This window comes from Podarcis erhardii (assembly GCF_964252035.2).
Source record: "Podarcis erhardii genome assembly, chromosome: 2".
NCBI lineage: Eukaryota > Metazoa > Chordata > Lepidosauria > Squamata > Lacertidae > Podarcis > Podarcis erhardii.
Window position 1 is genome coordinate 66,310,394 of NC_138498.1, and position 27,795 is coordinate 66,338,188.

Consider the following 27,795-nt stretch of genomic DNA (forward strand, 5'->3'; position numbering starts at 1 on the left):
AGCATTCACATTTCAAAGGGCTTGTTCCCCATAGTATCAAATTCCAGTACATCTCTGTGTCTCTGTCCCAGCCTGCCTAGATGGTTCTGACCTTCAGCACCTGCATGGAGTTCTACTTATTTCCCCCTTCTTGTTCCCAGAACACTTTGCTCCAAGAAACTCCTCCCCATCCGCTCACTCCCCTATTCCAAGCCTAGTTTTAAAAGGTGAGAATTTTAAACCGATTACATCATTCACCATAACTTTGGCAACCTCTGCTGGCCCAAGGATTTCTCTGTGATGAGCCACCAAGACCTTTCATCATGTTAGTGATCTCTATCCCACGTGAAGCCCTGGCCTGTATTTTTCCACTGGCCTGGAATCTTCCCTTCAATACTCCAAAAATTATCTAAATTCTGCCCTTTTACTAATTTCTAACATTCACTAACTCTAGATCTGTAACAAGATATATGATCCAACCTTGGCCTTGTAGTTCCTGGTACTGGAGATGCCTTCATTAATAAAATAATCGATGGGAGAGGGAATTGCCACTGCTGTCCTTTTTGGGGAGCTATTCATTAGAAAATGCATTTATGTTGCTTTTTCTGAGAGATGTTACAAGTTGCTTCAATCTCGGCATATGATGAAAGCCCATACATCTCCTCTGCCCGAGATGAATGATTTATACCTGTTTGGGATCAAAGTTGTGAGAGTTCTCTGTGGTTTCTCATGTTCATTGCTCAGTAGAAGCAGGACTGGTCCTATCATTAGGCTGAATGAGGTTGCTGCCTCAGGGCAGTGGGCAGTGGGCAGCCTGCACCTTCCACTGTTCCACTTGAGTTTCCTTAGAGAACAGAACTGTGTGTGCCATGCACCACTAAGCCTGTTGTTCTTAAGTGGAAGGTGCAGTCCCAGTTCCAGGACTGAAGTAAGATTCAGCTGCAAGTCTTTACAGATTCTGTAAATTGAATTGAGGGGGCTGGGGAGAAGAGAGTGATATCTAGGGCCAGCTCTGATATATGGTTCAAATTCATCAAACCAATTTGGACTGGCAAAGTGTGTACAGGAAGATTTAAAGTGCTGTGGAATTCTCTACCCGTGAGGGGCTTGTAGACAGATAGTTTGACTCCTTCCTACACACGGCATGGTCCACTGTGCAGAACACAGCTCACCAGTTATATATGACAGCCCATTCGGAGCCAGATGAACTTGCTGTTTATGCCGCTTGCCTGAAACTCTAAAAAATAAAATAAAATGGGACTGTCAAGCAGCTTTACATGGCTGGAAGTTTGTGTTTGACTCAGAAGGTCACAATTTGTGCAGGGCTGCACTAGAGTAGGGAGAATGGCCTTTGACTCCTTATGCTTCTGGTTTGAGCAGGTGACCTTCAGGTCCATGCTAACTCCATGTTTTTAACTGAGAAGAGCCCTGGTGAAGGAACAAACGGCTTCCTAACAGTGCTCTTACCAGAGTATCAAAATGCCTTGTGTGCCACACTAACAACTTGATTTCCTTCATGGCCAATCTTTTTACTTTCTAAGCCACACTCTCTCAGGAGTAATGTGTCTTGGGCTGCATGCTGACAGAGTGTGGCTAACTACAATTGTAGGTGGTGTTGGGGCCAAAACTGGGTGGAGCCACTCCATTTTTTCTCCCTCTTTCTGTTACTCCCCCTCTTCCTCCCCCTACGTAGTTGGCTGCTGGGGGAGGAAAAGATCACATTTGCCAGAGGCATGAACTGATCACTTGCGGAGAGCTTTTGAGCCTAGGCACAAGCATCGGGCCAGCTCTACATCACTTTCATACCCTCCAACATTTCAAATTTGGGAATGTCCCTGGGAAATAGGGACACTTGGGGAGTCAGCACTTTCCTGGGTTGGGAGATGAGGCGTCAGACTAGTGGTATCTCTCCCATTGCTCCCTGACTCTTTTTCTATGAGATGACAAGCTCTTGAATGTGATGGAGTCTACCTCTTGGGTGGCTTCATCCCACCCCCACCAAAAAAGATCAGCTCCAACTTGAGACCCAGACCCAGCAACAGCACAATAGCCACAGCTAATTAAAATAATGCTGTGCCCCAGCCTGAGCAGAGCTTGGCTTTTACTGCAGATGACTTCATCAGTGATAATGAATGTGTGAACCTGAATTCTTTTCCACTGCACTGTTTATATATGCAAGCATGCTGTTGACACAGATCTCTTAATCCCTTCTCTGTGTCCCATGGACCATGCTTGTACAATAGCAGCCCTCGGCCTATTGCTGGCATTGCACTTTACTTCTCTGCTGAAACCCCTTTTACCTCAGACTCGCTGACCAGTTGCTGACAGGGTGTTATTGGCAGGGGAAGCAGAGAGTTGTTTTGCTGGGAATGTGAGCTGTGCAGAGCTGTTTAAGAATGAGAGGAATAGGACAGGCAGAACATAGACTTCAAAATATGGACAGGGAGAGTGTAGACTCTAAAACAGGATTCAGAAATCCAGGAATGTTCTTGAGAAATCCGGCTGGACATCTGAATTGTTATTGATTTCTGTTGGATTTATCTTTTTTCACATGGAGTGTTTGTGAATATTTCATATCCATTCAGGAAGAAAGATGGATGTTCTTAATTTGAAATGCTGTATTTGTTATGTGCTAGTTTAAAACGTTTCTAAACCAGCCCCCAATCTTACGGATACCAGGACAGTGAACAGTAATAAAATATGAAATACTATAATGTAATTTAATGAAAACAACAACCAGTCTGGGGCTGTGAGGGACATTAGCAGCAGCCACCCAGTAATAATATCCTGGTCTGTGTGGGACTAATATATAACTGCTTCAACAGTTATTTGCAGGCCAGGAAACTCTTCTGCAGAATGGCAGGGAGGTGCCCTGGTGTAGTGTCCATTGTATATATATATTTCTATTTTATTGTGTTTTTAATATGTTGTATGTCTCCTCAAGAACTTTGATTAATAGGTGGGGTATAAATACCCCCAAATAAATAAATAAATGGCCATGATTTCTGAGGCTAATGGGATTTGGGAGTTGGGAGGTGAACAATATGTGCAGTGAATCATGTTGGCTATCCCCGCCGTACATTGTAGAAACTGGCAGTTCCACAAATGAAATAAAAAATAATACTTAAACAGCAAAAAGGAAGAGAGAAGGTCCAGGGCACAGGATGGACAACAAAGGGTGCCTTTGTGGCTGCATGTACTTTCTGTATTGCCAAATGACTGGGGAATCTAATGAGTTCCTTCTCTTTCCCGTCAGCGTTTGATGACTACTCCAGCCTGTTACCTAAGCATGGAGAAAACTGTCATTTTTATAGTTCTCTCAATTTCTCATTTGTGTTTTTCTTATCTGGAGAAGCACACTGCAATATTTAAGTAAGTGTGAATTATGAAGGATGGCTGTGTTTCCGTTGGTGCATTGTTTTGGAATGTGCAAATTTGGTAAATTCACCTTTAGATGGAAATGGAATTGAATTTCTCCCCAATTTCTAATTGCACCTGAAAGGCTTCCTTTGGGAAACTGAAGCTGAAGCAGCTTGGTGTCTTCACAGATTTGGCATCTGCCTGCCCTTTTGCCTGAATTCCTCAAGGAAATATCACTACCGGTGAAGTATGTTGCACAAAGGTGCTGTGTGCAGGCTGCAGAGGAGGAGGGAGGGTGTGGAAGAAGAAGAAGAAGAAGAAGAAGAAGAAGAAGAAGAAGAAGAAGAAGAAGAAGACAGGGCTGAGCAGGAGGACACCTTGAATATCTGGTTAAAGTAACGCTAAAGGAGGTAGGAGTGACTCAGGACCTGCCTCAGACATTTTGGCACCTGAAGTGACACACCAAACAGGGCCTGTCCCCTGCCAGGGAAGAAGATGTGGGTGAAGATCTATGCCAGGAGCAAGGGAGGAATCTGTTGCCCTCATGGATCCCGCTGCCTAAGGCAGTTGCTGCACTTGGCCTCATGAGTGGGCCGGCCCTGGAGTGTCTCCCCATGGTAGAGTGTATAGGGACGTGGGTGGTGCTGTGGTCTAAACCACTGAGCCTCCTGGACTTGCTGATTGGAAGGTCGGCGGTTCGAATCTGCATGATAGGGTGAGCTCCCTTTTCTCTGTCCCAGCTTCTGCCAACCTGGCAGTTCAAAAGCGTGCCAGTGCAAGTAGATAAATAGGTATAAATAGTGTATAGGAGTTCCTTAGCATATATACCACATGTTAAGTGATTTGCACCAAAAAGTGAACCAAGCCAAGGGCTATACATGCAACTCCCTATTTACACGCATTCAAGGCACATGCGACTGCACATGCTCGCATCACTACGAACTTGGAAGTGGCACAAAAAGGGGCAACAACAGCTGTAAAAGAGCATGAAAAGAGCAAAAATTGTGTGAAAACAGCACCTAGCAATCCAATGAGCCTTTGCCAGTACAGTCCCAGGAGCCCTTGCACCAACCTTTGAGGCCTGTGGAGAATATGAGTTTGAGCAAGGAGGTTTGGTGGGTGTTTGCAGGCTTTTTCAATGATGTTCCTGATAGACGTGATTTCACTTAAATGTGCAGGGCCTCAGAACATAACCCCCACGTAAATGGGGAGTTGCTTGTAATTGAAATTAATGCTTTGGTACAGAAATGGAGAAAGTTCTGTTTGTTTGTTTCCTAACTCAACCATATCCCTTGTGCAGAGGCTCAGGACCACAAAGGAAACAAGGAGAACCGCCAAATTTATGTTTTCTTCCAATTCAGCCTTTTCTGGTTATATCCAAAGAGGGTTTTCACAGTTTCAGAATAACCACAAACAGCTCACTGTCCTATCAATAGAACTTCTAGATTAAGAGAATTTACAGGCATTCCTATGCAGAAGGACACTGGCGGATTAGGGCACTTCCGGGCTTCCACTATTTTCACATTCTGGCAAATTTAGGCTGCACATTTATAGTTCATTAGGAGGTCTTCTGCAACACACCTACTTCCCCAAAAGATCAGGCTTTTCGCAATAAGCAAAGTGATGTGAAAATACACTGGAAAGCATAGGATAACATTTGCATCCTGCAAATAAATCAGAATGAATGCTCATTAAATAGCCAGCATCTTCTGATGTCACTGCAAGCAAATCAAGAGGAATGATCAATAAATACAACCTATTCCTTAACAGGGTTTCCTTCCTAGTTAGTGTTCTCAGAATTGTAGCCCCCAGAGATCTCTGTGGAGCAGCCTCAGCAGTTCCTGAATTAGGTGTTTGTTGTTAGGCAAGTTGCTGGAATCTGAATTCTGGTGCAGCCAGGAAACTTTCTAATGCAGGGGTGGGCAGAAGATTGATCCAGATCTACTGGTAAATCTCTGAGTGTTTTGAAGCAAATATGCAAAGATTCTGACAAACAACTGATTAGCAACAGCAGCAACAGAAAGTTTTCTGCTCCTTCCCCCCACCCGAAAATAATTAGGCTACTGAGATAAAGGACACTTGGAAGGGGGGGACACTACCAGAAACAGGGTTTGTGTGTTAGAACACTAAAACTTTGCTCACTGTCCTATCTGTGTTTTTATATTTGATTTTAAAAGTTTCTTATGTTATTTCTAAGTTGTTTGCTTTCGTAAGTTGTTCTGGGCTTTCGCAAGTTGTTCTGGGATACTCGTAAGTGTAAAAAGCAATGAATAAATGCATTAAAAACAGTACTGAAAAGACTATTGACATCACACACCCACTCACCCCTGACCCTGTTGTAACGAATAACAGATCAAAACTGTATCTTAGAACTTTTCCAGGAACAGAAGAGCTTTACTCTGAGTGCTGTGTGCCAATCCAACATTAGTAGTGCAATATTCTGCCTTACGTAAGTCGTTGTGAGAAGGGAGACACAGAGGAGCACACAGCCTCTGAAAAACGAAATGAAGGAAGGAAAAATGAGAAGTTTTCAAAAATGGGTGGGGCATGGCTGTGGCAAGGGAATGATAACACTCTTTGGGGGGTGGGGACTTTAAAAAAAGTTTTGGGAGTATTTCTCATACAAAATAAAAGAAGAAGATGGCATGAGGAAAGCAATGGAGATGGTGTTTACCTCCAGTAATGTGATGGGCAATATTCAACTGCTGTCTGCAACAGTTTATAGATCTGTAGACTTGGAAGGGACCTTGAAGGTCATCTGGTCCAACCCCATGCAGTGCAGGAATCCTGCCCACAGCTCAAACCACCAACCTTCTGGTTAACAGCCAGATGCACTGACCCATTGCACCACATGATGGATTGAACAAAATCTAGGAGCTCTTTGTCAATAACAAGAAGAAGAAGAAGAAGAAGAAGAAGAAGAAGAAGAAGAAGAAGAAGAAGAAGAATTGCCAATCCCTGGTTTAAGTTCCCAGAAACATCACATATCAGGACCTTAAATTGTGTGCTGGAATGTATTAGACGTCAAAGGAGATTACACAATAATAGTGCAGCATTTCCCCAGCAATCCCCTCTCTTAGAAGTGAGGCAGCACATTTCAAACCCGCTATATTTTCTGAATGATAGTCAATATCAGGCTCACATAAAGCACAATAGAAGCAAGGATGCTTCAGCCGTTGTTAATGTGTTCTGTTGACTGGAACAATGTGGTCTGAATTCATAGGGCAGATGAGCTTGACAGACTTGTATAGTCAATATAACTAGGTTGAGACGATATCTGGCATGGGACCAAACGATCCATGGACACAAAGTCAACTTCACACACTTCTTCATTAGGCGAAATGATCAGAACAAAATACAAAGAACATGGACTGTGCCAGGTTGTGTGGGTTAATTATTAGTACATCAAAACTTCTGGAACAAAAGAGAATATTCTCAGTAAGAGGGCGTCAGTTTACCAGAAAGATTAGATCAAGTGTCTAGGAGCATCATTGTTCAACAAGGAGGTCACTTTCGGAGTTTATCTATTTTGCTAGAAGTGTAACATTAATGAAGATTATTTTAATAATGGAGCAGATGTCAAGGATCTGGGGAATATAGGGTTTCTCCAAGTGAGAGTCCAGTTTACTGTCTTGTGTTGCAATATTAGATTTTTAAAAATCCAATAGTGAGATGCACCATTTTTAATATTTAGAATCCTTCATGGGATTTGTTAAAGAATCAGAAGGCCATCCTTTTAGACAATTTTTGCAAGACTGTTATTAAAAGGCACAAAGGTGGGTAGGATTATTGTGAATCTGCCACTACTGTTCACCACTCATTTCTGTCTGTTGGAAAATTGTTGTTTAGTTGTATCTGAGGATTTTCAAGAGCTGGCAGCCATCAGCTGTTGTAGACTGTAGCTCTTGATTTCTTGCGTTAAGCGAGAGGTTCAACTGGATGGGCTACAAGTCCTGATCTAACCTCTAGTCCCAGGACAGGGATGTCCAGGTCCAATGGTCCTTCAAGGTCACCATCAGTTTGGAGGTTTGCTTATGGACTCCAGCTCCCCCAAGGAGAATTCAGGTTCCAGGGCAGAACCCTGACGGACGCCTGGATTTTTGTGCTGTGATAAAATACATCCCTGGCCCACAACCAGGCAAACCTCTGAGGAAAACCTTCCACAGATAGGACACTGCCACTGAGAAGGCCACCTCTCGAGTAGCTAGTCACATTATCTCAGGGCAATGTTTGGTTAACTGATCCGATTTGCATATTTAACCTCCATTCTAGCAGCTTCCGTATCACTTATCTTCTATATGAGGATTATGTACAAGACACTTGTTTAGAAAGTAACAATTGAAACCCACCCTGAAACTTTTTCCCTTCTGTGTGAAAATTCAGATTGACTACAATGTGTTCAACATGTTGTTAGTTATTCACAAAGCAATCTGACAACGAATCATCATGATTAGAGAATTCAGTACACAAATGCATCATACTGTCTTGGTCCCAGGCATCTCAAGGAAATCTGAAAGGGAGGCAAAGTCTGTAAAACTTTTAAAACACTCCATTTTGCCTCATGAACATAGCACAGTAACTCTGTGTTACTGATTCCAGTTGTGTAATTTTATCAATTTTCAGCCAAGAAACCAGCATGGAGAGGAGAATGTGGGAAGTAAACCTAGCAGAAAAGAGGTTGAGTTAGTATGTAGGTTGCTAAGCACCAAGAGTGTTTATACTACAGTCTGCCTTTATCTTTTGTCAGTGCCGGCCTTCTTGCAAATAAGTACAACCTGGACAGTGTTTGCGATTAATAAACATCCCCCCCTTAAAAACAAACAAACAGTGATGCTTTAGACAATAGCACTTGCAGTAAGGATGGAATCCTCTGCAAACTTACCTGGGAGTCAAACCCACTTAAATTCTATGAGTTGTATCTAATATTAGTCCAACTCATAATAAATCCACTGAAAATAATGAACACGACAAATTTAGGCCCATTAATTTCAGTGGGTCTGCTCTACCTAAAATGGATACAACCCTAAGTCTGCAGTTGTATACATTCTTACCTGGAAGTAGGAATGATAGAGAAATGTGATTCCATTATCATTAAAATTTAAACTTGCCAAAACAATTTGAGAACTGAAACACAGCTGTCCTTCAAAATGCACATTTATTCAAATTTTGCAGTGCAGTTCTCCAATCAACCAGTGTTTACAAAATGCATGTATTAAGAGGAAAGTGCACATAAAAATGCACATATTAGTGAACATACAAATGTGCATTATATTATAATATCATAGTAGGGTGGTTGTTGTTGTTGTTGTTGTTGTTGTTTTTTGCAAAAATATGTACATTAGTCAAAAGAGCATACAAAAATGTGTTTGTTAGGAAAAATTCACATTAAAATGCTGGTCCAGAAATATGAAGAGCTGAATTTAAGATGGGGAAAAATAAGGAAATGAGGGAACCGAAATCAACAATCTTTTCCATCTCTGAGAGTAAGCTCCTTTGAATTCAGCAAGACTTACCTTTGAGAACCCAAATGCAACTAAGTAGTCTAGAACCAACCCCACTTGTCTGGACACTCAAAAATTGTATAAAGATGGGTAGTTAGATCCTGTGAAGTAAGTTCCACAACCTTGAAGAAATCTTACTCTCAAGAGTGCATGTATGTAGTTGTGAAGCACTGGGTTCTGCCACTGTCTCACCTTTATTTTTGTGGTGTACATCTCTATACCTTGCCTTACCTTTATGGTTTCATGCCAGTGGCACTTGAAACAAGTTTCCACTCATTAGGAAGAAAGCTCTGCTAGAACTCTTTGAAATGCATTTTTTTTAAAAAATAAATGTTTATTAGCATTTTCAAAAACCACACAAAAACAAAAATTAAACAAAAAATAACAGAAATACAAAAATCCAAAACTTAAAAAAGACAATTAAAAAAAAACACATGAAATTTCAATTGCTTATTTTCATTTAACTTGTTTCTCAGACCTCCTCACACCTCCCCTAAGAGCGGTAGACTCGTTATCTGGGGAACCGGGTTCGATTCCCCGCTCCTCCACATGCAGCTGCTGGGTGACCTTGGGCCAGTCACACTTCTCTGAAGTCTCTCAGCCCCACTCACCTCACAGAGTGTTTGTTGTGGGGGAGGAAGGGAAAGGAGAATGTTAGCCACTTTGAGACTCCTGAAGGGGAGTGAAAGGCGGGATATCAAATCCAAACTCTTCTTAAATTATTAATTCAACAAATCCTTATATCCAAACTTAAACCTCAATACTTATACATCATTGCTCATTCTTAAACATTTTTCTTAAAGTCGACCAAAATTTCCCTTCCACGGCTTTCCCAAATACCATATAGATAGCAAAACAAAGTAAAAACAAAGCAAGTTATAGTTGTGTACCCTTTGGATTCCCAGACTCCACCCGCCCCTTTCCCGGTTTCAGTCCCCAACAAATGTTCATCAGTCTAATGTACTGTTTAGCCTGGAGATCTCACGTCCGAGGCTCTTAAATCTCTTTCAGTTCCTCTCTGCCGGCCTTTTTGATAGTCCTTAATGTTAGACCCCAAATCTTGGAGAGGCTCCGGCCCATCAGGATCCATATTTTTTCCAAACATTCCTCCATGCTTAAAGGTAAAGCCTATGGGGTACTCCAAATCTTGTTTCATGCTCCTTTCCAGTCCAAATGTCCCCATGGCTCCAGCTTCCACCTTGGTCAAATTTATAATCCTTCGGTCTTCAGATCCCCACATAAAAGGGTCTCTCAATTTTGCACTCTCCAATTCAGGCCAGACTTTCCACCTCAAATTTTTATTCTCCTTTGTTACCTTTGTTACCTTCATGTCAGGCCACAAGTTGCAGCACTCCTTTAACATCTGCGAAGTTACAGCTCCTCCTTCCTTTTCTTCAAGGGCAACATATGTCTCCTTCTCCATATTCTCATGGCTCTCAAGTTTATCTGTCCAATTGTATTAGCTTCCTGCTTCAAGTCCTTATCAACTTCAACAATATTATTTGCTGTTAAAACCAGAGTTGTGGCGGTGGACCCGATTTCTGCGGGGCTTCTCCCTCCGATTCAGAGGGAATCCGCCATTACCGATGGCGCCGCCTCCAGAAGTCCATAAGGTTAGGAAGGATATGAATTTGAAAAGAGCTCTTTTTTCCTTTTTATGTTAAATTTTCCTTAAGTTCTTTTAGGTTTGTAATACTTTTCTTTTTTCTGTTGTTGTTTTTTTTGGGTTGTCTTTTGATTGATTGTTTTTGTTGTTGAATGTTGGTGTTGGTTGATGTTTTGATGTTTATTGTTTTATTGTAATTCTTCTTTTTGTAAAATTAATAAAATATTATTTTAAAAAATAAAAATAAAACCAGAGTTGTGACGCTTGTAGCCAAAACATTGATTTCACTTTGTAACTTTCCCAAGAGAACAAATGTTCTTTCCAATTCAGTCTGAATTTTCCCTCCTCCAGCCATTCTTGTAATGTCCCTAAAACCCCTCTAGGGGGATTTTAGTTCCTTAATGTCTTTCAGCTCAAATCCAATAATCAAGTTAGTTTGTATCAGCCCTTCCTTATTTTCAACAAATTGTAACAAATATAACCAGCAGAAGCAACAGAAACAAAGTTCTCTTTTTCCTTCTAACAGCCAATTTGACAGCTGTCAAACTCTTCAAAACTTCATCAACAGGCTCTCCCGCAGGATGCTCCCGGGTCCGGGGGGGGGTGAAACTTCCCCAACGTTAATCTTTTATCCTCCAGTAAAATTTCTTATAGTGTCAAACCATGAAGGTTAAAGTCTTTTAAAAAAAGAAAGAAAGGTTTCTCTCGACCTTAGATCGCAGGTTCTTTGCTTTAGATTGTTTACAAAGAGGGGGGGCGGACTTCCTTTTTAACCCTTCCCCACTCGTCCTGATTCAACAAGATTTTTCTTTAAATTCCAAATTCCATATTACTCACGGGTTGTTACTTTAGAATCCAATTGTTCCAAGGAAAAAGTCAGCGCTCTCCAACAATGGCTTGCGGCTTCACTCCGCAGAAGGAGCAGTTTACTCACAGCACCGCGCCGCACCCCATCCCCATTCCGGAGCCTTTAAAAAGGCTCCTTCGCAGCTTGGGGTGCGTAAATGGTGCCCGCCGAGTCACCACGTTCACAGGCACCCGCGCCTGTGATTTTTAAGGGTCCCCGCGTCGCCGCCGCGGACAGACCCGATCCTGCGGAGCCGATTCCCTCCAGAGCTCGGAGGGAATCCGCCATTAGCCGATGGCGCTAACCCGGAAGTCCTCTTTGAAATGCATTTTGTTCATTCTCTTCTTTTCGTCTATGGAGCTAAAAGATCTGCAGGTTGCTCTAATAATTTACTCTTTCTTTTTCTGCATTCCTGTTGTTGTTTGTATAGCCATTAATATTATATGCTATCCCCCCTCCCTGAGAATTCTCAAAAGGGCTTGGTATAAAAAAAGTTTTTTAACTAGCCATTCAAAAGAGCTAAAGCATACAAAAACAAGTAAGAAGCCACAGCAACAGAGAAGTTTAATAACCTTGATCTGTACGTTTAGCTGCATTCCATGAGGTTTCTGCAAGGATGAAGTCAGCTGAATCGACAGTAATAATTGTATGAGGAACTTGAAGGGAAATATGGTCTTAAGAGGTTAGGAGAAATGCAGACATGTCCAGATCAGCCTGTCAAACTAGTTCATGAGGACCACTGATTTCTTTCAACTTGGACTCAACTCATTTGACTTTCCCTTTTATTATTGGCCTATTAAGTGTGGAGATGCAAATTGGTGACGGAACCATTGTGCTAACATACAATCAACTAAATTACAAGGCACTGTGCATTTGTAATTATTGATTTATTCCTATTGTTGTTATATGGCATGCATGAGTCGGTTGAAATGTTAAAATGTTTGTGCATATTATACTGTACACTATATACCTGGTGTGTGTGTGGTGTGTGTGATTTTTGACCTCCAGGTGTTGTTGCACTCCAGCTCCCATCAGCCCCTGTCTGATGGCCAATGGTCAGGGGTGATGGGAGATTGTCATGCCTTAGCCAGGGGACTTCTCATCAGAAGACCTGCCCTTACACCAAGCCCTGGGTCAGGCTCTCTGTCTGAGGGCCAGGATCCTGTGATGATGCTGAGGAGGGGCCATTTGAACCCAGGATGAGTTCAGCTTCTGACCTTAAGGCTGAATGGGTACCAAGGGAAGGGAAGGGCCTTAAGTGCCAAAGGGAAGCCTGGCCAATCCAAATAGGAGCCTGGCCACAGGCAAGGACTTATCAGAAGTAAACGTCTCCTCAGGAGTGAAGCTTGGGGGAATCACAAGGTTTGAAGAAGTACAACAATATTTAAGTTACAGATAGGTAGCCGTGTTGGTCTGCCATAGTCAAAACAAAACAAATTCCTTCCAGTAGCACCTTAAAGACCAACTAACTTAGTTGAACTGACTTAGTTGGTCTTTAAGGTGCTACTGGAAGGAATTTGTTTTGTTTTAACAATATTTAAGTAACGAAAAGAAGGGGGGTATTATCCAAAACCAAGACTGGACTGAGTGGGTTCAATGGCCATAGAATGCTGACTAACTTTGGGAGGAGGGAATGGAAAACCAAAGGCAGAGGAATAGGATGGAGTAGCTGAGACCCCGCAATATAGGCCCTGGAAGGTTGCCCCTAAGGGAATATGACTATTGGGCTGGAAAAGGTTCTATAGATTTAGTTCAAACTTGCTTCTTTATAATTACAGATATGTCTCAGTAGCACACAAGCATTAAAATATGGGCCCAGGGCTTCTATTTTCTTGGGGAAAGGCAACTGCAGTATGTACACAGTGGAACTAGAGTCAATGCAGTTCAGGTAACAGAGCACTGGCAAATCTCGAGACAAAAATTGACCAGACTCAGGCATCTGAAATAGAGCATTCACAGAAGGGAAGAGGAAGGAGAGAGAATAAAATCTAAAAAAAAATTAAAAATGGTCCTTTAACACATCCCCTCTGTCAAGTTTTCTGCTGAAAACCACAATTCAAAACTTGCAGTGCATGTGTGTGTGCAGGGAAGGGGAGGGAGCGAAAGACATGCAGATACTCACAACCCTCCCACCCCCCCTATAAATAACCAGCATTGGCATCAGCATCTGACAGCATAAAGTTCACGTTAGATGAAATGGATATTTGAATTCATCCTATAAAATATAGATTCAGAGCTGACCATATCAAAATCTCACTTTTTGGTCCATCCCCCCTCCTTTTCAAACTACTGTACAGTGATCAGGTTGTTCTGGTACAGATCCTTATCTTCTTTTGTTAAATATACAGCTAAAAATTGAACACAGGTCGTTCTGTCTGGCTGAACTTACCTAAATAAATAAATAAATAAATAAATAAATAAATAAATAAATCTCTGGATTAAATTTTTTTGTTACCTATTACTTCTGTTTCCCCTAATCCAAATTAGCTTTCAAAAAACAAAACAAAATAAATTCATAGGTCTAAATAAGAGCATTCAAGGCTACTTCTGACTGTTCTACAATGGAAAGACATAAGAATGTCATCTGTTTGTAATATTAGTGCTGTCTCTCAGATGGTTTAATTCCCTTATTGTCACAGAGGCTATATGATATCTATAATATGAGTGAGAACCCTCAGGCTTGGATGGAGGGCTGAATATGGCCCTTTAGCCTTCTTCATCTGGCCCTGGGAACTCTCATCAGGCCACACCCTCTATCCCCAGACCACACCCCTCACCACTGGCACACTTTTCCAATTGTTGCTTTTCCCTGGTTGAAGTGTGTCCTTAAATGCCTTTTGCTTGCCTGAATGGTGATAGGTGTGTGTATAAACATCTCACTTATGTGTGACTGAAATGTAGTTTACTGTACAACAGTAGCGCCATACTTTGCTCCACCCACCAGAAGATTGTCCATCAGGGAACATGGTGCTTGACTGAAAAACGTCTTCCCACTTCCATCTATATATCAAGTCATAAAGCTAATCTGGGGGTTTGGAGTGAGGTGTCAACAGTATGCTGATGACAACCAGTTCTAGATTTCTGTGATCAGGCACCTGGGATCTGCCATTTCTGCCTCGAACCAGTGCTTTGTCAGATGGATGAGGCAATCAGGTTGAAACAGAATACAAATACTGTGGGCGAGTCATCCTCAGACCCTGAAAAACTGCTCTTCCTCTTAGAGCAGGTATAAACTTTTCTCAACTCCCAGATCTCTGATAAGCAGATAATTATGGTGGCCAGAGACGCATCTCACCAGATGCATTTTATCATGTAGGTTCTGCCCTTTCTTGGACAGAGGTGATCTGACTATGTGATCACCTTCAAGGCTTGAATGCACTTTGTGCTCTTGAAGGCTTCAGTGGATAGAAAATGCAACTGCCTGGCTCATTTGAATACTGGGAGGTGTGAATATGTTTAGCTAGCATTATATTATCTGCATTGGCTGCTTGTGTGTTTTCAGCCAAATCAGTACAAATTTGGGGAGCTTTGAACATATTTCTCCTATATCATCTACACTTGCTGCCAGTTTGCTTCTGGTTTAAACCTTTAAAGACCTTCAGGGTCTGGGACTCATACACCTTAAGAGACCACCTCTCCTGTGTCAATTCCACCCCAAATGAGTAGATCAAATGAGGGTCTGCTTTGTATTCCATTAATAAGTGAGACCTTTGGCTGCTGGGAGCAGGGCCTCCACAATGGTGGTTTTGATGCTGTGGAATTATTTCAATCCCAGATTACAAAGTTGTATGTAGCTGGTTTTAGGAAGACGTGCTGATTCCCAATGACTTTTTAACTGTCTGATAAGGGTGTGATTTCAGGCAATGCAGTTGGAAGCCAGTGGAGTTTGTTATCTTTTGTTGTCTTACATAAATCTTGCATGCTTTATTTTATTTCGCAGTTTTAAATGCTATTTTAAGTGTCAATTCATTCATTGAAAACCACTTTGAGCTTGTGGAAAGGCAATCTGTAACATATGCATCTCTTGTTTTACACCTCTCTGAATGTTAAAAGTTTTAATATGTAGCTATTCGTCAGCAACCTTGTTTTCAGAGTTGTGTAAATACTGACCCACAGTATACAAATGTTTCATTTACTATTGTTGCTGGTAGCACATGTAAAGCAAGTTTGTGTGATGCTTCTCAGTTACTCCACATCAGGAAATAGTCATTTGATGACATCCTTTTCTTCCCCAAAGGTGGGTTTCTATGGGGCCTAATTACTGCAACTGACAGATTATTCTTGTTACCAGACTAGAGATGGTGTGTACATGACAGGTAACTATAAATGAAGTGCCAGAAAGAAGCTAGAATAATTTGTAAATGCTGCAGGCATTTTTCATAGTTTTGTAGTTCTCTTCTGATGGATGTCTTCAACAGTCTAATTTTTATCCGAATCAGATTTTGAAATACGAGCTGTTTCTATAGGTATCAGAATGTAGGTGTTGCTTGTCAAAAATTGCTGTTTGATGCTCCTCCTTCATTACACATCCCAGAGTTTTCATTAAGGTTATAAGGTGGTTTGGTCCAAGCAGTTACTGAAATCTGCATTCACCTTTACACTGAGACATAATGCAATATTGTGTGTTGAATCCAGATTGCCTCCCTTATTTAGGGAACTGACTGGTTAGACTAGCATATTGATATTCAATGGGAAAGTCATAATCTATCAAGTTGGCCGTTAAAGCAGAAAGAAAAACAAACACGGATAAAAAGTGAAAAGTAGGAGCTATGTTGTAGACTGGGATTAAAGGTCTCCAGTTTGAAATGGCTGTGGTCAACTGGCTTAACTAAACTGTTTAATTTACACCTAGTTCTTACTGATGCGGTAAATCCATGTCTTTGTGGTACCACTGCAGAGTGATGCAGAAATTTCACATTATGTTACTCCTTTATAAAAAAAAAGAACAAAAATATTTCTGTCAAATATAGCGCAGATACATTTAGCAAACTAGTAATGTGGTTCCGGCATTGTTATATGCTACTAAGTACCTAATAATAGTTTGTCAGAATTAAAACAGTTGTGAAATGGAGGCCAGAAATTCACTGAGGCAAAATTGCATTGTAAATTTTTAGTATTGCACCTTCTCTTTATCACTTTCCTTCCAGATTTTCACTAAAAGATTGTTCATGTCATTCATGGGATAGGTGTAATCCTGGAAATCAGATTCTGAGGATCTCTCTCCCCCTCCACCACCTCTAGTAGGTTATCTGCCTAAGTTCCATTGATGGACAAAGATCCAGTAGGGCCAGTTAGAATTAGGATTTAGTGTTAGACTAGGACTGGGGAGACTCAGGCTCAAATCCCCATTCATCCATGAAGAATGTCAGGCTGTGTACAAACCAAACAATTAAAACACATGACTTCCCCTGAAGAATCCTGCACATTGCAGTTTGCCTGTCACAGAACTACAGTTCCCAGCAGAAGTTGATAGATCCAGCTAGTTTTGCAATTGGAAGAGGCAAAGCTAGACGAAGTTAGAATGTACAGAAGAGGGGAAGGTGCTAATTAGGATAATAGAGAAAAGTGGGAGCCAGTAGATTCCTCTCTGTGGCTGACGGTTACCTGCTCAGAGCCTTAAATGGCTCTGAAGGCTGCTACCGAGAAGAGAAAGAAATGCAATCCTATGCACACGAGGGATCTACTCCCAAAAGGATCCATAGGATCCGGCCATTCGGCAGGCTACGTTATTTACGTTATTTGGTTACTCCCAAAAGCAAACAGCTGGGACTAGCTAGCTATAGCTTCGCTGGAGTCGAGCAGGCCGTGTTGTGCCTCCCGAGGGCTAGCCAGAGCCGGGAAGCAGGGTGGCGGCGCCTGCGCGGAGAGGCCCCAAGTCGGCAACCGCGCCTGCTTCGGTCCCTTTAAGGAGCGTCTCCTCTTTCTCGCCCAGTTGCATCAGGCACGCGCGCGTCCCGTCCCGTCCCCGGCGCACCCACCGCCCTGAGCTCGGGCTACCTGCCCGCTCGCTCGCCTTCCCCAACTTCCTAGGCGCGCTCGCGACCGAGACCGGCGTGCGCGCTCCTGGGGGCCTCTCTAAGGCGGAGCTGGCTGAAGGGCGCGCGCTCCCGCCCGGCCAGTCGCGTGGTCTCCTTGCTTCTCCATATTGCTGCGGCGGCACTCGAGGAGACGGGGAGGGGGCACGCCGGGGTTGGGTTTCAAGGGTGGGGGGAGGAAGCCGGCGGCTCGAGCCCCCACCCCGTGGCTCCGGGGTGCGCATCTGACTGAGGAAGGGCTTGGGGGGGGCGCAGAAAGAGAGAGAGAAAGAGGGGCGGCAGCAGGAGAGCTCCGGGCGAGGCGAGGCGGTTTTCGGGGGTGGGAGGGGGAAGTCGGCAAAGTTTGGGGCGGGCGCGTGTTGTCCGGGGAGAGCCTGGAGCCAGGGGCACTAGGCGGCTCCGCGGGGGCGCAGATGGCTACCCAGGTGGAGGCTCTCCTGCCCGCGAACCCCCTGCTGCCTTCCGAGGAGCACGGGCTGGTGATGAAGAAGCCTCAGGAGAAAGGCGAGCAGCACCTCCTGCACCAAGGAGAGAAGGCCAACGCCGACGAGGGCAAGGGGGGCGGCCCCGACAGCTGCAGCAAGGAAGGCGGCGGCGGCGGCGGCGGCGGCAGCAACGTGGGGGAGCAGCATCTGCGCCGAAACGGGGCACTGCTCAAGCCCCCCAGCATCAAGCAGCAGAAGGAGGACAGTAACAACCAGGAGAAGGAGAACCTGCTGCACCAGAGGAGCGGCGGCGGCGGCGGCACCGACTCGACGCGGCTGCCCAGCGAGGCCGGTAGCAGCAGCAGCGGCGGCGAGGAGGGCGGCGAGCCGGGAGGCGTTGGGCGCAAGGAATTCATCGAGGCCCCCCCGCCCAAGGTGAACCCTTGGACTAAGAACGCCCCGGTGGCGCTGGTCACCCTCAACGGACAGTCGCCCCCAGGTGGGTAGCAGCGGGGGACCCGGGCGAGGGAGGGAGGGGCGGTGCTTTCGGGGATGGTGGTCTCGTTTGGGGCAATCGGCGAAGGAAGAGCGTCGCGGCCACTGGCGGAGGGCGATCTTCCCTCCGCAATATGGTGACATTTTCTCTTCTCCACACACACACCCGCCTCCCGACGGTGGAACTCCACCCCGTCTTTGTCCATCTGCATCCACCCTGCTTGTACCTCACCTCGCCCTCCGCTCCTTGATCCGCTTCGTTATAAGAAAAATTAATGGGGGGGGGGGGAGAGAGAGCGAGCGCGGGATCGATGGCAGGCAAATGGAGGGTGGATGCAAGCATGGTGGGACGGGGCTTTCGAAATCGAGCGTGAGACGTCCAAGGCCTTGCTCGCTGGGAAACACGCCCGCGCTGGGCATGGGTGGAACTACCTTTATTGCAGGGAGAGAAAAGAAGGGGGGAGCGGGAGGAAGGGTGCCACCCCCGCGTGCCTCCCCATTTCCCGCGTGCGTGCTCAGGGAATCGGGCTTTTCCTGTGGGAACTGAAGTGAATACATAAATCTTTTAAGACTTAAACCCCGCGGCGAGCGGGCACGGAAGGCACCCCCGCCGTTGCAGCACTGATCGGATCGTGAATGTTTCAGGAGCGATCTCCCTCCCCCCCCCCCACGCCGCTTCCTTTCCCCGAATAGCCTCGCTTTTTAAATGGCGTGGTGGTTGGTTGGCTGAGGGGGAGAGGAGCTCGTGAGGCTTAGACGGAACCCCGACCGAAAGTCGGCAGGGAAGCCCGGCATATTGGGGGTGTGTTGAGTGTGACTGTGACCTTTCAAAGTAGCCGGAGAGGATTTAAAAATGCAGGTTGGCTGTTGTTGTTGTTTAAAACTGTCGAACGTTTATTTGTCTTATACACGGGGGGGGGGGCGGACAGCTGGGGGCCCCTTTGGAGAAAGACCCCTGAGGAGAGCATGTTGTATGCAAATAGGCATAGGAAAGGGAAGGCCCCAAAGGCTGGACGCGGCCCGGCGGCGGCCGCGCTGTGAGGCGGGGAGCGGGAGGCGGTGCGTTTCCGAAGGTTCCTCGCCGCGCCGCTCTAGGCCCCGGTGCAAACGTGCCTCTGGCGACGGTTTGAAAGCGCCCGTCGCTCAGCGCCCCGCCGCCCAATGGCCGGGCGTGGGTGTGTGTGACTCTGGGCGCCGCCGTGCTCGGCGCTTCCTCCCTTTCCCAGCATTCCGCTGCAGCAAAGGCAACGTGGTTTTTCTGTCGCGGAGAGCATGTGATTTCTCCGGAGCTCGCCGTGGGGCCTTCCCGTTTGGACCGCTCTTCCTTTCACTCCCCGCCAGTCCAACGACCCCCCCCCCGGGCCGCCGCTCGCCTTTCTTTTGACAGGCGGCTCCGAAGAAACACCCCCACCCCCTTTCAGGGCCTCAGCGCGTATTTTTCCGAGGGTGACAGTGAAACCCGCTCTCCCCCCCCCCACCCCTTCAAGCGGGTGAGAGCAGGAAAAGATGAGCTAGGCCTCGCACATGGAAGCTGGGCTTCCCATGTGCGGCCGCGTCCTCTGCAGTACCGCCTCCCCCCTTTCAGTAACCCCGAAACACTCGCGGACACGTGTTACAATGCTACTGGAGGATCCATATGGTAGTGGATGTGGGACAAAGGTCTTCTAAAAGTCCACGTGGGCTTATATCCTTTGTAGGTTAAAGCTGCTGGGCCTTTTCACCCTTCGGGGTTTGAACTGGGCCAGTACTGTGACATTTAAACCTTCGGCCTGGGTTCTCAGTGAGTTCATAGTTGGAATTCAGATGACATGCTCTAGCCCTCTATTTCTAGCTTTGAAACTGGGGGAAGAGTGGAATAGAGAGGCTGGAGACTTGCCTGTTACACTGAGGCGGTCGCTTGGAATGTTACAGCAACTTTCTCCACCTTTTGACATATATAGATGGCCTTGGAGAAATTCAAGAGAGTATTGCATAATCAGACCACTACCAGAAAGCTGTTTCTTATATGCCCCTTCCATATGTTCCTGGATGATATGCAGGGAGGGCAGGCATAACTTATTACAGGAGAGATAGCTAAGCTCATGTTTAGCTTATGGAGGTGAAATCTGAACTGCTTTTTGAGGAAACAACAACAAAAGGAGCAGTTTTAAACTACTAGCTTTATTGAGTCCAAGTCTTCAAAATTGTTTATATTATTGCCAAACGTAATACTAGATTGCTCATGAATGCTTGTACTATATTATATGATGAATCATCAAGTTTTACTGACTCCTGTAAGACGCACTGCTGTGCAGCACCTGGCTCAAATGCTGTTTTTCTCCCTTCAAAATCAGGGAGTGGTAGTGCTTATTTTCACAAATGCAAGATCATTAGAATATATTTAATAATACTGTCCAGTCTGTTCAACTGTGTCAGCTTAGAAGTATGATAATACTGGCTTGTTGGGACATATTTATGAACGAGTCTTCCAGAGGCTACGTAGAGAGTTTCTAGCATGCTTTGTATAATATTGAGTATACTAGGAACACTTGGGATACTTCATGTGTTAAACTAGTTGGGTAAATTACTTTTTTGCTTTACTTTTGCTGGTAAGATACCATAACTGAAATTCATTATTTAAATGTTTTTGTTTTTAATGAACCTTTTATGTAGGTGAACATATGTAAAACTTTATGAGGAAGCCCATAACAGAACAATAGTACAAATAGACTTTGTCCCTAAATAAGAAATGTCACTTTTGTGAAAGAAACATGTATAGGGCACAATGCACTTGTGTGGTGGGCACTTTACCTACAAACGAAAGATTCCAGTAGTGATTAACAGTTTTGTTCTCCTATGCCCTTCTCCTCTTACCTGTGTGTGCACACAGGTAGGTGGTATGACAGGACAGCCACCTCACATATCCCCATACTGATATTCTATCATCACCTGATGCAAGCACAGCTAACTTGCAATGCATGGAGAGGGAGGACTGGACAGGGATATTGGAAGTACTTGCAAATCTCCCCCCACCCAATTGACTTGTTCACAAGTGCCATCTCATGGTGCAAATGGATCATACCCATAGTGTTTCAGTAATCGACCTTTTGTAGGGCTGTCTAAAAAGCCCCCTGGTAAAGCAAATGCTGCAAAGATTTCTGCTTCTTGGCAGCAGTGGCCATAATTTGTACAATACTAGCTTTGGCAAATTATTCCGCTCTCGTAGCACTGTTTTTTCTGCTGCTTGTTATTTTATATATAATTTGCAACATAAACATGATGTAGTTGGAGAATACCAGATTGAACCATGCAGTGATTGAGAACTATGTGATAGGCTTTGGTTTAAGGTGGCTTTCTTTTTTAACATGTTGCACAAATTTAAAAACTTAATATGGGAGTTTTCTCTGTTTAGTACTTTCTGCTTGAAAATATATGTGTAAGTATCCTGAAGTTTCTGTGCTAAGAAAAAGCTTTGTGCGTTGTAGTAATGATTTCTAAAGCTTAATATTGGCAAAGGTGATGTGGCAGCTGTTTTTCTATATTTGGGAAATTTGCCCACAACTGATTTGGGGAAAAATGCTACTGTACTTGCAAATAAGTCTATAACTTGTATCAAACTGCTAGTGTATAAATATATATGTATAATTTTCAGCAGCTTCTGGTTTTGGCACTGACTTAGTCGCAAAGTTGCTGCATCATGCCCCTCTGGACCATGCTGGAGGCTATGTTTCAGTGTAGCCATAACACCAACTCCTGGTTTGGTTCCACAAGAATTTTGCTTGAATTGAATCCAGGTTGCAAACCTCAAAGCAGACTTGTAATCCTGGTTTCAAGACAAGTGCAAAGCCTAATTTTCCAGCTCCCACATAATTAAAAATAATGGTTTGTGATAAAAAGAAAGTCACATTGACTTAGCACGTATAGGGGGAGGGGAAGTGTGCTAGCACAAGGCTCATGCATGGAATACCAAATCATTGTTTGGCATTATGTGTGAACCAGCCTTGTTCTTGATTACCCAGAACAATGGATATGACACCCTAAAAGTATAATTGAGCTTTTCAGCTTGCTGTTTGAATTTTGCCGGTAGTATTGGGCAACAGACTGAAGGGTTGTAAGATAGAAGTGCAACATCAAATGTGATGCCAAATATAATGATATTTTAAATTGTGCTGCTTACAGGAATGTCTTTAAATAATGATGCTACACGGAATGGCACAAACAAGATTTTATCTGAGGAGCTAAGTTCAGTCCAAGGGTGCATATTGAGAATTCTGAAAAGCATTTGTAGGTGGATTACAAAAGTTTGTGGAAGGTACATTTGTAGATTATTTATTTTGACAACCTGGTATGGTCAGTGCATGTTTGTGTAGAATCCCACTGTTTTCGATGGGATCAACATCCAAAGAGCATAGTAATGGACTTGCTATTAAGGCTGGAGGCAAGTAGACTGGTGACTCTCAAACATTTAACGTATTTTGATTTTAAAAAGCAATTCTCTGCATGCAGTTAGGACAAGCGAAGGTGCTGCATGTCAGAACTTGATTAGCTAGGAGGAAGTTGTCTTATATCTGAGCTTTGCAATAATGGGATATAGGCCTGTCTGGGAGCTTGCTGGTTTTTGAGAAAAAGTTGAGAAAGCAGCCATTGCTTTTTGTACATCCATGCTTTGTTTTATGGTAATACAAAAGTAACATAAATTCAGAAAGTGATTGAGTATTGTGGTTTCCCCCAACAAGTCCTGGAAATGTGTGTGTCTATAATCTCTGGGACTTTCATAGTTCTACATTTGGATGGTCGCTACAGATTAAGTTACAGCAGATTAAAGTGGCAGGCCAATGCATGGTTATTCAGTAGTCAGTGAACAGAGCTTGTTCACAAACATGCTAATGATCAGAATGTAGAGAGTGATCACTGGAATAGGATAGTGTGATAAATCATTGTTTGACTTGTGAGGTAGTTGCAGGTTCACTTAACACAGATAAGTAATGATTTAATTGCTGTTCCATCCCAATATGGTGATGTGCAAGATGTTCTTCTGTGTTGTTGTTCCCCAAATCTGGAATGTCTTTCTCACTGAAGCTCAGACAGCAGAAACTCTGGTAGTTTCCGCTGACTTGTAGAAATAACCTGCTTTTCCCAGGCATTTGCAGTAAATCAGTAAGTACTCTCTGGTTTAATTCTCATCCTGTTTCTCAATTAATTATTTTATTATTGGGCTGTTTTTAAGTCATGGTTAGATTTTTTTGCTTTGTTGGAAATCACCCTTGGATCATGTTGATGTGATGAAAGCTGGCCTATAAACTGGAGGACTAAATAAATAATAAACAGAATATTTGGATCTTCTAGTCTGGAAAACAGTAGACCGTGCAGAGGAGGTTTATGTGCACTTTACTACTATTGCAACTGATATATAAAAGAAACCGCACAATTTTGGATTCTGTATTTCTGAGAAGAGCCATTGTGTTGCCTCTGAGGTTGCCTGGTGTATGAATCTGATATGTCACAGTTGCTCAGTCAATTAGCCAAAAATTTTAAAATCACCTTATGGTTTTCCATGAGTTGAACAAACACATTTTTGTGTCTTGTGGTCTTATAAATTAATATATGAACTATACTTCTTGAGAAGGTAGCCAAGTGTCCTATTCTCCACCCCTTTTTGCATGATTTTGTAGGATAAGGTGTTCCTCCACAGGGACACACCTTAATTCACCCTAATCTTAAAAGTTTCCATCCTAATTGTTTTCTGTTTGAAAAGGTTATTAAAATAACATGTGACTCAGCTGACTGCTGCAGAAAAGTGAGAGCTGAAGCGCACTTACTTCAGTTCAACCATGAAACTAATTTTGCTAGTTGTGAGAGAGCTGACAGCAGCATGGTTCCAACCTTTTTTCTGCAACATGTCACAGCATTGTGGGTGGGACTAGATAACATATCAGCAGCATGTTTTGCCCCTTTCTGTGACATACTGCAGTATTGTTGGCTTTGATTAACTCTCCAGAAATCGTAGGGTTGCAACATCCATCATCCCCGACTATTGGCCATGCTGGCTGGGGCTGAGGGAAATTGTGATCTTAAAACATCTAGAGTAGGCTTCCTCAACCTCGGCCCTCCAGATGTTTTGAGACTACAATTCCCATCATCCCTGACCACTGGTCCTGCTAGCTAGGGATCATGGGAGTTGTAGGCCAAAAAAATATATGGAGGGCCGAGGTTGAGGGAGCCTGAACTAGAGGGCACCAGGTAGGGAAAGATGGTTTTAGAGTAAGGGCAGAATTGCAGTGTTGGAATTCATCACCAAATGTACATGCAGCTTACTCCAAAATTAAAGGATATGTTATTTAAAAAGTTGGTTTAATTATGATCTACTCAGGAATGGTTTTTCTTCTTAATGTTTGACAGAAGTCATTTGGGTGGAATTTCTCCTTTTGAAGTGCATCAAAGGTCATTTATTCCCTTCACTATGCCCTTCAGTTTTATTCTAGACCTTTGCTCTGTGCACTGTTTGTTCAAGAGAAGCTGTGGAATGTAGTGTTTGAGTGAAAACTGATTCACATCACATTGTCTGGTCCTCCCTAGAATAATCCTAAATCTCTAGGATTTCCAACTGTAAAGGCTCTAGTTGCCTCTCATTCAAGTTTTCTACCCTGTTCTTTGGTTTGTTTTAACTGGAGCTGTCTGGGCACTTGCATCCCAAGCCTAAATATGTTTGTTTGGAAGTGAGTACATTTATTTCTGTGTGATTTCCTCCCAAAGTAGCTATGTTTAAGGTTTTAGTCTTATGGTCATTTTAAGATTAATGTATGAATATATTTGGGACGCAGGTGGCGCTGTGGGTTAAACCACAGAGCCTAGGACTTGCTGATCAGAAGGTTGGTGGTTCGGATCCCCGCGACAGGGTGAGCTCCCGTTACTCGGTCCCTGCTCCTGCCAACCTAGCAGTTCGAAAGCATGTCAAAGTGCAAGTAGATAAATAGGTACCGCTCCGGCATGAAGGTAAACGGCGTTTCTGTGTGCTGCTCTAGCCAGAAGCGGCTTAGTCATGCTGGCCACATGACCCAGAAGCTGGATGCCGGCTCCCTCAGCCAATAAAGCGAGATGAGCACCGCAACCCCAGAGTCGGTCACAACTGGACCTAATGGTCAGGGGTCCCTTTACCTTTATGAATATATTTCCCAAGAACAGTATGCAAGGGTGCTTAATGTTATTTTAAAAGGAGGGAAATGAAGGATGTTCCCAGTTTAGAAAACATTTTTACATTGAATCTTAATGATAACCAGGGTGGATTGTGACTTCTGCAAGCCCTCTTCAAGTCTCAAACGTAAATTACTTTGAATGTAAACAAACTGATAATCACATGTTCTGTTGGTGATTTTTACATGGTAAGAATTGACAGATTTTTGACATTAGATGGTGTAAGATGCATTTTTCTTTAAAGCAGTTTCTCCACTAGGTGAAAGTGACATAAAGACAGTAATTGTTTTCTGTAAGAATAGGAATTCTTCATTACCTGCACCTGTATGAGACTCAAGATTCAGTCTCTCGCATTTTAAGTTGAGAATTTTATTAATAGTTATATGGCACTTGTTGCTAAATAAAAGTGTATCATATGCCCCTTTTTAGTAATTCTTGTAACACCTGTAAGATAGGCCAAGGTCTCCCATTTTGCTGATGTAGGGTGTTCGCTGAAATAGGGTGTATCCAACTAACACATCCTGTCAGCACATGCATTTACATTTGCACAATGGAAATTCCCCCTCCTCTTCCCACAACCTCCTCAAATTTCCTTTAAGGGTTAGGAGAACCCTAGAACAGATTTAGGGATCATGCAGGGGGAGGAGAGAAGTTCCATAGCACTGATGGAATCCTTGCACTGATGGGATACATTAGTTGGATATCTCCCATAGTTGTTTACTTTAAAACACTTAAGTTGAAATTTCAATTGCTGTGGATCAGCTTTTCACTTCACCATATCTTTGAAGGAGCAGGATGGGCCAGTAAATTGGATTTTACATTCCCACTCACCCCTGTGTTTTCTGATTGGCCTTTGGCAGGATTAGTGGAGTTGGTGACTCATGAAGCCGTAGCATGTACTATGCAAGTTGCATTTGTGTACATGCTAATAAATATCTCTGCCTCGGTTCTAGTCAGCAGGACAACAATATTAAGGTGTGACATTTTGAGGAAGCATGTGAGGTGAAGATAATTTTATATGTCTTCCCGACTAAAAGTGACATAAGAATCATAGAAATTTTATAGTGAGTTTGTAGAAGACCTGACTGAGACCTTGCAGAATTGACTTCAAGACATCTCCCTACTCTGAATGCTCCTAGTCAATACAGTTGTACCTCGTGTTGCGTAACCTCCAGGTTACGGAATCTTTGGGTTACGGCCGTTGCAAACCCAGAAGTGCTCTGTGGCGCCATGCACGTGCACAGAAGCGGTCCTCCGGTTACGGAATTTTGGGGATACAGCCGGGCCTCTGGAACGGATCCCATTCATAACCGAAGGTACCACTGTATTTTGTCTTGGCACAAGATTGCTCCTTCTGGTCTCTTGGGCTACTTGTATGGTTTTCTTTGTTTTATAGATAAGCCAGTTGTGTTGTGTACTGTGATACATATTATACATTATAGTTAAGGGAAGCTTGCTTGTTAATTTGGTCATAATTTTGATTTTTCTGGTTTGCTGTGGCTTCCTCAGTTTTGTATTTGAAGGTACATAAATAATTCAATAATTAAATCACTGGCTTAGGAATCCTGGTATAATGTACCTTTTAAAAACAGAGAAATAACTGAAATCCTGGTGATTGGCTTCATGCAAATGATAGAGACCCACATTTTATTGAGTAGTGAAGGGATTAATAGTGAAAAACGGCTTCATATTGTGGCCCTGCAGTGCAGTTGTTTAACCAGCAGTTTCTCTGGTCTGAGCAGAGACAATAGCTGATAGGACCTGGGAGCTGTGAATTTCACTGTTGAATGAATTGATTAGCTTAGCATTGTGGAATTACTGGTTTATTTGCATAGGAATATATTTTGAAGTGCATGGAGGGAGGCATGGGATTTTTCACCAGGAAGAGGGGACTCAACTTTGAATCATTTGGGGGATTTAGTTGTGTCAGTCATAGTTCCCTTTGTGTGGGACTCCACATATGCTAGTGAGTTTACATGGCAATTGGCTACATTTAAAATATTTTCAACAAAGAAGGATGGTTTCCCAAAGCAGCTGCCAGTTGTCCAATCTAGTGTGTGCAGTCTGTTTTAATAGGGTGATTTTGTGTGGGTGGTTGTTAGAACTGCATGTCTTAAAATCCAAGAGGCTTGTTCTTGCATCCATAGGGCTAGCTGGTGTTTTTAAGCTATATGGGCAGTATCTTTGGTGAGAATTTGATAGTATGGAAGAGTGATTGGAGGACAATAATGGTAAAGAGGGTGCAGTTGCATAGATATTCAGTGTTAATCTGTTAACAGTTTATACTAATTGTTTTGAGCAACATCCTGGAAGTTGAGCTGCAGTTGACCTTTCTTACACTTTGCTTTTTGAAATACTGTTGGCACTCTAAATGGGC

At 43.5% G+C, this 27,795-nt stretch overlaps 1 protein-coding gene across 4 annotated transcripts in view; it reads left to right on the top strand.

The window, feature by feature from the left end:
* Positions 1–17,434: 17,434 nt before the first annotated feature.
* Positions 17,435–27,795, top strand: part of LARP1 (La ribonucleoprotein 1, translational regulator) — a 67,428-nt gene continuing 57,067 nt past the window's right edge. For 2 of the 4 annotated variants that reach the window (XM_081851507.1, XM_081851508.1), the window contains exon 1: positions 17,437–18,252. In XM_081851507.1, coding sequence (XP_081707633.1) covers positions 17,742–18,252 — 511 coding nt within the window. In that variant the 5' untranslated portion in view covers positions 17,437–17,741. Of the gene's footprint in view, positions 18,253–27,795 lie in introns of all 4 variants that reach the window. The other 2 variants (XM_081851506.1, XM_081851509.1) reach the window with 2 other exon arrangements.